Source organism: Artemia franciscana, chromosome 17, assembly GCF_032884065.1.
Source record: "Artemia franciscana chromosome 17, ASM3288406v1, whole genome shotgun sequence".
Lineage (NCBI taxonomy): Eukaryota > Metazoa > Arthropoda > Branchiopoda > Anostraca > Artemiidae > Artemia > Artemia franciscana.
Genome location: NC_088879.1, coordinates 32265839 through 32280505, shown reverse-complemented (window position 1 = coordinate 32280505; position 14667 = coordinate 32265839). Strand labels below are relative to the sequence as shown.

Below are 14667 nucleotides of genomic sequence, written 5' to 3'. Positions count from 1 at the left end.
TTTCGTGACCCCCTGCTGGGCATTGAGCCCATGCTACTCCTGCTACCCGGTTTACTTTAATTCCTTCTGTCATTATATCCTCTTAATTCGTTTTCTGGGTCTGTTTGTTCTCTGTTTCTCCGTTTTGTATCTGTATTATCTCTGACCGGCAACTCTCCTTTATTTTGCATTCGACTTGTTTTCTTCATGTTTTGTCTCTTCCTTGTCTATTTCGTACCCTCTCATGTTACCGGGTGTACTCCTTCTCGATTTTGTTATCTGTTAATTAATTAGTCAGTCGTGGCAAGTTCAACAATTGCCACACGCAAAAATTATGGCACGCAATTATCAGCTCCGCTTAATGATATTCAACAATTTTACAAATAAGCGGAATATCTAAATTTAATTAGAGAATAACGACTTGATTAACAGCAAACAAATTTTAGACGAGTGAAATATATCTCCGAAGAGTCAAAGGGGGGATGGACGATAAAAGTAAAGTGAACAAACGCGCTAATATTCTACTAATGGATTAGCTAGACCAAACCTTAAATAGAGAAAACTACCCTGTAAAAAAGACTACGTATCCACCCTAGATACTGGTACTCCAAATGTAATCTCCCACTCAGGTCGATTACCAAATAGGACAGGTGCCTCAATTTTTCTAATAAATTTTCTAATAAATTGCAACAGATTTTCCTAATAATCTTATAACATCGCTACAGAAGATTATCTCCAAATTTTTACGTTGTAATTTATGTTGTTTTACTTTTTTTTCTTTTTTCTTTTTAAGCCTTTTGAAGGTAGCCTCTTATATAAGGCAAAAAATTTGGGAGAAATAGACCAAAAAACCTGCCCTATTTTGACGCCTGTGTATATCCAGTAGGTGGTCATTAAATTTCTGATGAACTTTCTGACTTTCTGATGAAATTTTTTTTCATTTTTTTTCATTTTTTTTTACTTTCTGATGAACCTCACCTAAGTTTGTTTACTCTATCTTCTTTTGTTTCAGTCAAGTTTACCGATTGTCGAATTGTTTATGGTCTTTTGATTTCCTATATAGGTTTGTTTATTGTGAAAAACATTTTTTTTTTGCCAAAGTCTCTTGCAAACATAGAGTGAAGTCGTAACCTAGTTATATATGCGACAGCCAACCACAGAGATTGAAAGTCCAAGCGCTGGCCGAGTGAGCGGAAAGAGATGACAAAAGACCTGAGATGTTGATTTTTTTTATATGCTTAAGTTGTATATATAAGTTTATATTTATAAGATCAATTTTTATATTTTAATCTTGTATATATGCATTAAATTATTTAGTCTTAGTCACTGAGATCCAAAATTGCTAAGGTATTCTTTTATTTATTATGAAGTCATTTACAGATTCGTGTAAAATATGCGAGACGAAAAGAGAGAGGAGAGAGTTTAGAGGGCTCTGAACACTCTATATGGTTCTAGTAATATCTTCTTCTTTACTGGCTTCTGTTCAAGTCATACCGTTTGGGGTTCACACTTTTTAGTCTTTTACTATTAATATTCTTCACTATTTGAGCTCCATTTTGCCTAAAAATGCTTTTCTTTTTCTTAATTTCATAAGGCTGAAATGAGTTCTTTTTTGCAGGGATTTGGGGCGTTTACTCCCTTCATAATATCGATGTACATGGTATATCTAGCACAACAAAAGAAGATAAACATGTTTATGAGCTCCTACCAACTCCTTCGTAATGTCCTACTACATTTAGGTATTTATAATTAGGATATTATACTTAAACATAACTTCAATGTATAAATAACAAGAGGAGCATAGAACCTGTGCGAAGCATAGAAGCTCAAGGCTGATCTTTTGTTGTTTCATAAGGATGGGACTTCTACGGCAGCTGTCACCAGATAAGAGCTAATCAGAAGATACTTGAGAATACTTTGTTCTCTAGTATTTTCTTTTGAAAAAAATAACCATATTTTGGTAAAACAATGTTGCCTAGGAAGATGATAATACCTAGTTTGGATCGTATATCTGAGAACAAAGATAAAATAGGGTCAGAGACATGGGCTAATTTAGAAAATCATGTCCTACTCATTAACCATCAATTTCTGTTATGTTTCTTTTTTTTAACATTCCAGTGGATTTTTTTGGTTCGATACCCTCGGTTCTATTTTGCAGCACATTGTCTTTGGGTACATCTTTACAGCTGTGCGAAGCATAGAAGTTCAGGGCTGATCTTTTGTAGTTTAATAAGGATGGGACTTTTACGACAGCTTTTCACAAGATAAGAGCTAATCAGAAGATACTTGAGAGTAATGAATGAATGAATGAATGAATGAACTTTATTACCTGTAAAATTATAAAAAACACAAAGTACGGAGTATTATAAATAAACAAAAATAAAAACGATAAACAGCGAAAAAAAAAATTGTGTTTTCCCTCTTTTCTTCCTTTTCTTTTCCCCTTGATAGTTGTATAAGTAAGCCAATACTGATTTTTTTTTTGTAAATAACTTTATATAATTTTTTTATTTAAAATTTTGATTGTTTTTGTTCAATTCGTTTGTCGTTTATTAGGTTTTATTAATTTAGATAACTTGGAAGACCATACTGCCTTTCCATTGAAAGGTTTCATCTCTCTTTTGAACTGTTACATTTTTTTCAATTTAAAAGTCAATTTGGTTCTTTTAGAGCTTGTAATAAACTTTTGTCCAATAGATTCGTGTTTTCAACGTCTAGAAAATATATTTAAAATATAACATAATGAATCTTATAATAAAGCCATGTACAACTTCCACTTCAGATACTTTTTTCAGTTTTCAGATATTTTCTAAGTAATGAAACTTCTCTTTGCATAGATGTATATGGATCTTAACTTTGGGGGTTGGAGTGGGGGTGGGGGTGGGGTAGGATTCTATAACATTGAACTTGTTCAGTTTTAATCATAGTTATTCTTGGGTGGCTTCTCGAACAACCTGAGAAGGAGATCGTTCCCCTTTGCGTGCCTATGTCAGTGAATGGTCGCGGTCATGGTTGTGCAAGGTTGTGTGTAATTGAAACTAGTTCGTGAAAGTATGGGTCAAGAAGCCATATATTAGCCCCGACCATGTTACTGAAGCTGTAATCTGCATCATTTCGTATCTCATCTCTATATCTCAGACTGTCTCAAGAGTCACATATGTCCAATTTCCTTCGCAGTTTTGGGTGGCTTCCTAAGTGAGTGAAATCCTGTTTATGCAGTGACATGATTGAATGACTTTTTGGTATACATAAGGTCAAAAAGGCAAAACGGTACATAAATTAAGATATGTTTGCTACGCTTAGTACGGCAGTATAGACCAAGAATACAGACAGATATGCCGTGTTTTTTGCCAAGAATTGGGAATTGTTTTTCAAATCATTGAAATGGAATTTGGCACTGTTCCCTTGTGTCGTAATGTAGTATTTTTTTGTTCAAAACCTATTATACTGTCTAAGTGGAAACACTTGTCATGCTTGACCAAGTTGACCAATCAACAGCAAAAAATCAAAAAAAGTTTTAGAAAGTGCCAAGTTCTATGGTTAACATTTCGAAATATTGGTCTTCTTATTTGCTATATAATTTGAAAACTACTTCGTGTGAAAAGGAATGAATTACTGGATAAAACTTTCTCTGTCTGAAATTTGATCGGTACAACAGTGTCGCCTTCTTGGTTTCTACCATTTCCTTTTTTGTCAACGTTTAGTTGTTAAAAAGAAATAAATTAAGAAAATAAAGGGGCCGTAGACAAGAGCATGCCCTAGATTTATGTTCAGGGAGGGGGGAGGTGTTACAAAAATATGGAGGAAAGCCAGCAACAGTTTTTTTATATGCATTTTTGTTGTTTTTACTGACATGATTTTTTTGGGGGTTGGGTTCCAACCCCGTAACCCCTCCCCCAGATATGACCTCGGCTGTAGAGCAAGTAAAAGGAAGAAAACAAAATCACCATTAATTTGAATTATAATTTATTTCCTTATTATTTTCTCGTGTCAACTAGGCTGGGTTTTGTTTTTGTTCTGCCGTGAATAAGTTTTTGTTCCAGTAATTAAACTGTGATCAAATAAACCATTTTCGACCAACTATGATAAAAAAAAGAACAACTATATCACGTTGCAGTTTGTCTATTGTCTCCGTCCTTGAGGTATTGGGGAAAACAAAGTCAAACTTTAGCTTAAAGAGTGGGGGTCGGGAGAGAGTGACAGCTTGCTTTGTGTACAAAATAATTTCTGTTCATTTTATGCTTTAATATCCCTCTTTACTTCCATTTAAATAGCCAACCTTTTTAAAATTAACATCTGCTCCTTTTGAATAATATGTTCAGGGTTATCCTAAAATATGAAAAGGGCTACCATCCCCATCAACTCTTGCTTTTTACACTAAAGTTTACCTTTTTTATAACATTGATCGCAGGGAAGTGGCTTATTTATGTGTATTTGTTTTTCAACATAAAATAGAATCTTCCTAAATAAAAGGAATTCATATCCTCACTCTTCGCACATGAGAATAACTTCTAATCACATTGCTTTTATATAACTGACAGAGAATAAAATTGTGAACAGATCTGAGAATATAGAAACAGTACTGTAAAAGGAAAACCTCTTGTTAGGATCAAATCCTAAATTGTTTTTAGTACTTCTACCGAATTTTTTCTGTCGAAAAGTTGGAATTCAAATTTTCTAGGAAAAATCTGTTTGACTGGAAACTTTGTGGGGGTAAAGTAGGCCGATTCTCGGTAAAGTTTTCAACCCTAAGATTTCATAATATTGCAAGAGGCTGATGGATATTTGGTCTAAGTCAGAATAAATTCAATACTTTTATCTTAATTCTTTCGGCATCGAAGAAGAGCCTTTATTTTTCTTCTGAAATATCTGCCTTTCTTTCAAAGCACCCTCTTTTCTTTCTTTTTTCTGTTCCTAGCTCTTTCCTGTTTTAATGACTCTTGAGGATAAGAGGAAATTCCCTAATTGCGTTTCTTTTACTGACTAAACTTTCGTTTTAGGAGAAGCAGACCTTTCCAGGTCAGGTATCACATTGTGTAAAGTTCAAGGTAAAGAAGGGACTCCAACACTGAACGACTTTGCTTCCAATTATGAAGTTATCTTTGTTGACGATTCCGGTTTCCTTAATATATGTGCCTCAGTTTCACTATTAACATGGAATAGAGTAAGTCAAACTACGCTTTGTCATCACGTGTTCTATTTTGGAACGTTATATTTGTTATGTTGTATAATTGTTATGTTATATTTAAGAAGTTGAAACTTTGGTTTTGGTTAAAGTTCAAGTCTATATAGGGAAGGAACTATACAGTTCGACTTTATAATTGTCTCTGGAAGAGCTCGCTGTTAGAGTAGGAAGACAGAGAAATTGGGAGTTTATCTGTAAAAAAAGCGTTGTGGCTCAAAGACCTCACGTTCATTTTACTGGATTTAAAACCAATCAGGTTTTAGAAGGCGGGGGAATTGGCCACTCCCGATACAAGGAATAATCTGATTTGCTTACGAAAAAACTCCACGGAAATAGACTAATGAAATTAAAACGTAATTTTTAACACACAAGAAATCTCTGCCTTTTCGTTGGTTTGGATCTGACGTGTTATTATTTGTTATTATGGCTGGACTGACAAAAGTGAGCTGAGGCTGAGGCCGAAAAGGTTCTTTGCTTCCACACACAAAAAAAAAAACTCGTATATACGTAAATAGCACTGTCCCCTCGGACGTGGTATTCTGAGGTAGGACTGCCTCTCCCTCTCTCTCTATTTATTTTTTCTTCTATCCCCTTTTTCCTATCGATAGAAGAGCCTTCCTTGAAACTGTCAAGATGTCCGACATTGTTTCCTCCTATCCTGAGAACCCATTTCCCAGCGATTTGAGTAGGCATCGTTTGTTCCTCAACATAGAGGGAAACGTCACCCCCCTACTTGCCTGCCATCAGCGGCAAGTAGTACTTAATACTCGGAACTGGTTCTAGCAAGAGAACTTCTATCTCCCACCTTGGATTGCTCCCTACAAGATCTTTTCTTGTGCCACAGTCAGCGCTTCATGTTTCCAGCGGGATTCGCCCCTCACTGTTTAGGATTTTGGCAGTCGTCACTAGCTTCAATTTATCTAATCTTGGCAGCAGCTTCCAGAAAATACCCTGACTCAGGGCCACAAAATGGCCATTTTGGGCAAAATGGCCAGTGACTGAATGATGACTTTTGGCTTTCATGGATTTGTGTTTTCTACTCTCAGGAGTAGTTTTGAAAGTACTAAAATTCGTCTCCAGACTCAAGAATTACCGAGCGGGTTTAAAATAAGTAAATGTTTGTGAACTCGTTTCTTCTGTGTGCGAATTTCTGCTGTCTGTTTGTGATACTTCTTGTTTGTGAACTAGAAGAAATATACAACTCATTCGTCTTTTTTAGACGTGTGCCTAAAATAGATATCTAAAACGAACTTTCTGCATTTTCAATGAGAAAATTTGTTAGGAAGACTTATAAATATCGCTTTCAACAAGACGCACACCGGCTTTCACACGCGAATGTTGGTTAGTTGTTTTTTCACGACATAATTTACTGTCCTCTACCGAAACCAGGTCTCTCTGCAGGTCTTAAAAAGTTTACGTGAGATATTTCGTAAGTCTTTGCGAATATTCTTGTAACGCTTATTCATGGATTTCGTGATCAGAATTTAAATTTATGAACACAATAAAAAATAAAGAAGAAAAACAAATTAAAATCTAAATTAGATCTAATTGAAGAGCATGACATCAAACAGCTTGTGATAACGAACCGTAAGTAAGGAGTGATGTGGCGTAATAGTAACCCAAACTCTAAAAAAAGGAATTTTGATACCAATAGATACACCAAAAAATTGGATTTTTGTGCTGATTTCAAATATACAAGTCTCATCAAGTTTAATCTAACTCATCAAAAGTAACGAACCTGAGAAAATTTGCCTTACTTTCAAAAAAGGGGAAACCACTCCCTAAAAGTCATATAATCTTGATGAAAATCCCATCATCAGATTCAGCGTATCAGATAATCCTACTGTAGAGGTTTCAAGCTTTTTTCTGCAAGAATGTGGAATTTTGTATTTTTTTTTGTCCAGAAGAAAAATCATGGATGCGTGTTTATTTATTTTTTTTTTTTCAGGGTGACCGTATCGACCCAATGGTCCTAGAATATCGCGAGAGGGCTCATTTGAACGGAAATTAAAAGTCTTAGTACTCTTTTTAAGTGACCAAAAAACTGGAGGGTATCTAGGCCACCTCCTACGCTCATTTTTCTCCTAAAGTCACCCAATCAAAGATAGCCATTTTGTTCAGCATTGTCGAAAAATTTAATAACTATGTCTTGAGGATCGCTTGATCTCCCATAGTCCCCGGGGGAAGGGCTACAAGTTATGAACTTTTCGCATAGTTTACGTGTAGTATCGGTTATTGGGAAGTATACAGACGTTTTCAGGGGGGATTTTTCTTGTGGAGGGTCTGGGCTTGTGTGGGATTATATTTCTATGGAGGAATTTTTTTATGGGGGATGGGAATTCTCCATGAATGGAGTGCCAGATTTCCCAGCGTTGTTCAAAAAACGAAAAAAAAACAACAAAAACAGTTTTCTTCAACTGAAAGTAAGGATCAACGTTAAAACTTAAGACAAAGGGAAATTATTACGCATATAAGAGGATTCGCACCCTCGTCAATACCTCTTTCTTTATGCTAAAGTTTTTAATTTTTTTTAGTGCTTTCAAAAGAGCCACTTATTCTAATTAAACGGCTTTTGTGATTCAAGTTCAGTTCAAGTTCAAGTTCAAGTTCTGTTTATTACTACATAAATACAATATAAAAAGCCAATTTGGCAGAGAGAGGGCTCGAGGCCAAATGGCAGACAATTAAATAAACTGTATGCTATAACTACATCAACATAAAATAATATCATAAATTAACCATAATCCATCCAGGTTCCAGATTCAAACCATCAGACTGAGTTGGGATTTACCGCTATAAACCACACATTTATTATTTATTTACTTAATCTTTTTTTTTTTCATTTTACTTTAAACATTTTCTATGAGCATTGATTTTATTTTGTTTTTCAGCGTATTAATAGAAAGTTCAAGTTTAGTTACATTATGATAACTTTGCCATACCCTCAATATTGTGTTTCTCAATGAAAATCTTGATCTTTCTGAAATTACCAAGGGTTGCCGGGCTTTACAAGGATTACGCGTGTTATGGTCGTGATCGGAATTAGTTCCAGAAAATAGATCAGGTTCATAAAAATATTCAGGTAGGGAATTTGAATGATGTTTTTTCTTAAATAAAATAGAATGAAAAACAATAAAAGATTCAAGGGGCAAAATGTTCAAAAAAAGAGGAAGACTTTTAGTTGACGACTTATTAGGGCAAGAATCAGGAGATGGTACAAAAAGCTTAAGAATTCGGAGAGCTTTATTCTGCTGCCTTATCAATGGTAATATATTCGATCGAAAAGTATTCAAATATACAAGAGGACAGTAATTTAAGTAAGAATGAATTAGTGAAAAATAAATACACCGCAGGGCATCATAAGGGAGAAAAGGTTTAAGAAGCCTGATCATACCGACGTTCCTTGCAACCTTTACCCTCAGGCAATTTATGTGCTCCTTCCAACTTAAATTCGAATCAACTATCACTCCTAGATACCGAAGATGGTGGACTCTGCTGATCGTAGTATCACATTTTTCAATTGTTAGGGAATTAAAAGTTGGCAATGCTTTTGAAATCCGAGAGAAAATCAGGAATTTGGTTTTAGATGTATTAATACATAAATTATTCGCTGCAAACCATTCAAGCAGATATGTAAACACTTCTTTCATTTTTAAACGTAGTACAAGTTCAGTAGGACCACTAATATTGAGGGCTGTGTCATCCGCGAATAGAACCGCGAGGCCGAGATCTTTCATAGAATTATCAATATCGTTAATATAAATTAAAAATAAAAGGGGGCCAAGGATTGACCCTTGGGGAACTCCGACTTGTCCATCCAAAGAGATCAGTTCAGATCTCGTAGTATCAGCATCAACATACTGGCTTCTCTCAGACAGAAATGACATGATCAGGTTATTAGCAGGTCCTCGAATGCCGCAATTCTCAAGCTTTCTCCGTAAAATCTTATGACAGATTGTATCGAATGCCTTTTTTATGTCAATAAATATAGATGCTGGAATTTCACCTCGATCAAGAGCATCATGAATATATTGCGTGACCGCTAGGATAGCTTGTTCCGTTGAGTGGCTTTTCCGAAAACCGAACTGTGACTTACTAAAGTATTTGTGTTTTTCTAGGAAATTATTTACTCTCTTGTAAATGCACCGTTCAATAACTTTCTCAAACGCGGAAAGGATTGAAATAGGTCTATAATTAAATGGGTCTTTAGGGTCTACTCCTATGTGCAGAACAATAACACGTGCAGATTTCAAACATGATGGGAACTTCCCGCTCCTGAAACAAATATTCACAATATGCACAAGGAGGTCAGCTACATTAGCAATAATTAGTTTTAACAGTCGGGTAGATGAACCGTCTATCCCTTCAGCTCCACCAGGTTTTAGAAGATTAACTATGTTTATCAGCTCTTCTTTTGAAGTCGGCGTTAAAAATAGCGAAGACAAAGAAGATGGAGGTAGGTAATCTTCAAACTTATTTCTTTGTTCAGAATTATCAGCAGCTACAGACTCCTTTACCGTACGTACACCAACATTGACAAAATGCTTATTAAACACGTTTGCTATACTATGTCTATCAGACACCAGTTCAGGACCATGATTTATAGATTCAGGAAATTTAAACATTTTTTTCTTTCCAATAATTCCATGGATAATCTCCCAAGATTTTTTGGGGGAACCCGAAGCTTCTGCAAAAAGTTTCGTATAATGTGACGCTTTTGCTGCACGGATCACTTTAGTTAAATTGTTTTTATATAATCTGAATTTTTCCTTGTTATCTTCACTTGGGTTCTCTATTCGGATTTTATAAAGTTGATTTTTTATTTTAATTGATCGGACAATCCCTTTAGAGATCCAAGGTTTTCTTGGCTCTTGGCGTCTTGATTTACTTGTTTTCGCAGGACACGCACGATCAAAAGCCTTTTCAAATTCTTGTATAAAATAATTAGTTGCTTGATCAACATCCTGATTATCCAAACACGGACTACGGTTAATATTATTTAATTGGTTTCTAAGAGATTCAATCGATTCTGTATCAAGCTTTCGAGTTTTCCGTTCAGGATGTTCTACTTTTGGCCTATCAAGTGTAACTTCTGAAAGGATTAAAAAATGATCAGAATCATCATAAATAATCACATCACATGTTTTCAGATCCAGGTTGGTGAATAAGTTATCAATTAAAGACGCGGTAGTGTCTGTGACGCGAGTAGGGATACGGCATGCAGGAAGCATTCCAGTACTAAGGAATGAAGAAATAAATTCATTTGCTAAGCTAGAATTATTTTGAGCTTGTTTGAGTTTAGACGGAGCAAGGAGGTCGATGTTAAAATCCCCCATAAATAGTTGTTTTTTATCCCGACTTAGCATGGAAGATAACAATTTATCGAGAGATTCCAAAAATTTGGCTGGTGACCCACAAGGCGGTCTATATAACACACAGCAAAACAGAGTTTCACTCTTAGTTTCAATTTCCACAAGGATAAATTCAAAAAGCATTTCTTCATAAAGGTTATCAAAATCCGTAATAATTTTAGTTGCCAGTTCATGTTTAACAAACATACTAATACCACCGTGTTTCCGTGTTTCTCTGTTCTTAAATAAATGTTTATACCCATCTATACGAGCGAGGGGGGCAGACGACTCAGAAAGGAATGTCTCACAAGCCCCAAAAATATCAACTCCGTGATTAGCAAGGAACAACGACAATTGGTCAAGGCTTTTTAACAATCCCCTACAGTTAAGGGAAGCGATTCTTAAACTTCCAGGCGTAGGTCGGTATTTAGGGACATTTTCCGGTAACAAATAATTATTTTCAGGGAGGTTATCAATAAAAAAATCACGATCATCTTTACTATGGATTCCCAGCTTTGAAAAATGCTTTGCAAGATCCAGGGGACTTTTTTGGAGACGGAGTAGTTTTATAGCGGTATTTCCCAACTCATTTAAATTACTAAATATAATGACTTACCAGAGAATCCGGGGGTTTGAATCTGGATGGATGGTTACTTACACGAGACTGTGTACCAAACAGAAAGACATGTGATGACACTGAAAAATAAGAACCAGGACAGAAACGGAACTTGATTATTTCTACTACTACTACTAGGTCTAGAAAAAAGCACAAAGAACGTTCAACAGAAACACCCATCACAGTGTTTAACTCAGTGCGTTTACTTCAATTCAACAGCTTTTGTTATCCTTTAAGATACAGCAACATCATCGTATGCAATCCATTGATCATTGCTAGCATTTCTCACTTCCAACTTTAAAGACGAACCATTTTGCTTAAGTCGAACGAATGCAAAAGACTTCGACTCGCGTATTTCTTTTGCTTTTGCCAGTAACAGGTTTCTTCGCGCGTTGAGTTCAGGAGGCAGGTCAGTGCATATCCGCATGCCCGATCCTTTTAGTTTCCCAACAGATTTTAGTACAGTTTGAATCTCCATTTCATTCAGGCACGAGAACATAACAGGCGGTGCTGCCTTTTTGGTGGAATTCGATGCACGAACAGACACATTGTCGAACCTTTGTTTAATTCGGAATAGCCTTGTTATCTTGGGGCTGTCTTCGAGACCAAGGTTGTTTTTCATGACTTCTTCGAAATTAGCTTGTAGAGTTTCGCCATGTTTTTCTTTCGTTAGTCCGTGTAATATCAGGTTCAGCCTCCGATCTCGTACTTCTAGCTCCAAAAGTCTCTGGTTGGTCGAGTCAGTCGCTTTTATTTGAACATCTAGTGTAGATTATTCACAGATTATTCTTAAACATTAGAACAAAATTTGACTTTTAGCGGAAAGGGCGAGGTATTGACGAGAGGGTGAATTCCCTCATATACATAATAGTTTCTGTTCGTTTTAAGTTTTAATGTTGATCCTTAATTTCAGTTGCAAAATCTTGTTTTTTTTTTATTTAATCGATTATTAAACTGAGCTTGTCAGGCTTGTATAATTCTCTTTCTACTAAAGTTTTTGTGGATGTACTAGATGATAACTGAGTTAAGTTTGTTATCCAGCTATAGATAAGACTTTGTTGTGTTTGGTGAAACAAAGCCTTTAGGAAATTTTTTAGGTAACACGCAAGGTAACACAATAAAAAAAAACTAGCCTTAAATCACAATGAAGTTTTCCTCTGGGAATAAAGAAAAAGGGAATGGTAAATGTTTCCTTTTTTCATTTTTGTCTTAAGTTTCATAATAATTTTGGAATATTGATCATTAGTCTCTGACAAAAGAAGTTTTCTTCTATCAGGTAGATGTGATTTAGGGCGTAAATACTCTAGTTAGGATAATTTTCATAAATCTACGAGACAGTTAATTGAAGTTGTATTGCTCAGGTTTGCTGCAAAATTCACAATTGATTATGAAATCTTCTTTCGTGGAAATTATTATGAAAGAGACTAAACCAAAGAAAATTAGCTTCTTCAAGATTTTTTTATAGGTGCACTAGCGTGGTATTAGTGATGCGCTATGTGCCTATCATTTTTGTCCCCTGATAATTTCACATGAAAGGTTTGGTCGCAGAAACTTGAGAGGGACGTCATTCAGTTAAAAGTTCTAGTGCCCTTTCTAGGTTCAAAAGTGATTGAAATGCAACCGGCTCCTCTTCAGTTCCCGTTTTCTCCTGTTACCATATAGTATAGGATTGAAGTTTTGAGGTGTTCATTTTGCATACAATATTCAACAACTGTATTCAGTCTACCTCTGAGGTCGTCGACATGATCCCACAGCCCTAGGGTAGACCTCAGGTCACTCCCTAGGGAGTGACCCCCGTCTGAGGCTAGCCTTTTTCTTTCATAAATCCTTTTTCTGTTTTTAAGCAGACAATTAGGTCAAGTACGATACAGGTCCCTAACTTTTTGGCTTGTAAGCCAAGCGGTTGTATAGCGGTCCTCTCCCCTCATTCTTTGTATATGGTAGTCCAACCCATCTAACACAGCTTTTATTTGAGACGGTCATAGTTTTTTTTTTTCATTCTGACTGTACCATCTCCAAATAAGGTACATTTGCTAACATAGACCTCAAATCATATAAATTACCAATTGTTCACAGATAGGTTTTAGTATCTGTGATCACTGTGTCAAGCGAACTTAGAGACCGATTGCTATGTCAAGATTTCTCAGAGCTTTCTAAGGTGTATTCCCGAATAAACACATTGCTGAGTATATCAAAAGATATTTTATGCATATGACTTTTCAAAATACGCTATCTTAATGAATCTACTTCAAACCAATTTCAGGAATTGCTTGGTGGATCGAGATGAAAATTTCAAGGGATAATGGGTTGGGGAGGGGTGACAAGAAGTCTTAAATTTTGCGTTGTAGGGTGGGTCTAAAAATATGTTGTCTCCGATTCTGTTCAAAATTAAATCCTAATTGCAGAAAGACAATGATACGTGAACAGCCAACATTTTTGCTCATTCTCATGGTTCGTTCTTTGTTTTTCGTTTATCTTTTTTTCATTTTCCTCCTCTTTTTTACCCTTTGTTTTCGTTTTTCTTACTTTTTTGTTTTTGTTTCTTTTTTTATCTCTTCTGCCTTTATCCCTTTTTCATGCTTCGTTTACATCCTTTTCTCTTGCCTTTGTCTGCTTAAAAAAGACATTAAAGTCTTTAAAGGAATATTTTTACCTTAAGTTGATTTTATAGTCGAACTTACACTTGTAGGTCGTTGGTGGAGGTGAATTGGAAAAGGATTAACTCAAAAAATAGCTTCTTCTAAACCAACGTGACTTGTTCCATTGTCACGAGTCATGAGGATTAATTCATCTTCGATCTAGAAGAAGGGATTAAGATGAAAAGGTTCCCTTCATTTTTCAGATAGAACGAAGGGTGGCTGTTGCATTTCAAATTATCTGACTTTATTAAGATGAAAGCGTGGAAGGGATAATTGTCTTAGCTTAAAGGGAAGAAGAAAGCAATTTAAGAACTGCAATGGTTTAGCTGTGCTTCGAAAACTTAGAAAACTAGAAAACTTAGAAAAGTAGGAAACCTAAGTTGTATGGTCAAAAGATTCTTAACAGTGGTATAAAAATAAAGTCATTTATGTAAGACTAGCCCCATTGGATGACAGGCATTGGAAACTGCTGCGTATACTCGCTTTCTAGGATTACAGAAAAATATTTATCCCCTCCCCCCAAAAAAACGAAATTTGACGTCGACTTGCAAGCCCCTCTCAGCCCTCGAATCTGTACCTAAAAATTTCAGCTCGATCCTTCAGCCGTGAGACTAAACAGTGAAGACTTAAGAAAACTTTGGGAGAGTTTTAATCGAATTAGGATTATTTTACCAAATTCCTTATCCATTCAGCCTTTGATTGAATTCTATTCATCATAATCGAATCAATCAAATTCTGTATTCGAACTCAGATCGAATTTCTTATCCATCCGCTCTTTACTCGAGTTCTATTCATCTGTACGCGCAAAATAACCTTGTATTTTTTACTCCACAAATGTAGCTATTATTCAATAGCTACAGAAATGTTTTTTCAAACATTCACTCTTCGCCGATGGAA

The 14667-nt window shown here is 35.6% G+C and overlaps 1 protein-coding gene across 1 annotated transcript in view; it reads left to right on the top strand.

Moving 5' to 3' along the window:
• Window positions 1–14667, top strand: part of LOC136038146 (nucleolar protein 6-like) — a 246634-nt gene that overhangs the window by 66040 nt on the left and 165927 nt on the right. The window contains exons 8-9 of the mRNA XM_065721187.1: window positions 1598–1718; window positions 4980–5143. Coding sequence (XP_065577259.1) covers window positions 1598–1718; window positions 4980–5143 — 285 coding nt within the window. The remainder of the gene's footprint in view (window positions 1–1597; window positions 1719–4979; window positions 5144–14667) is intronic.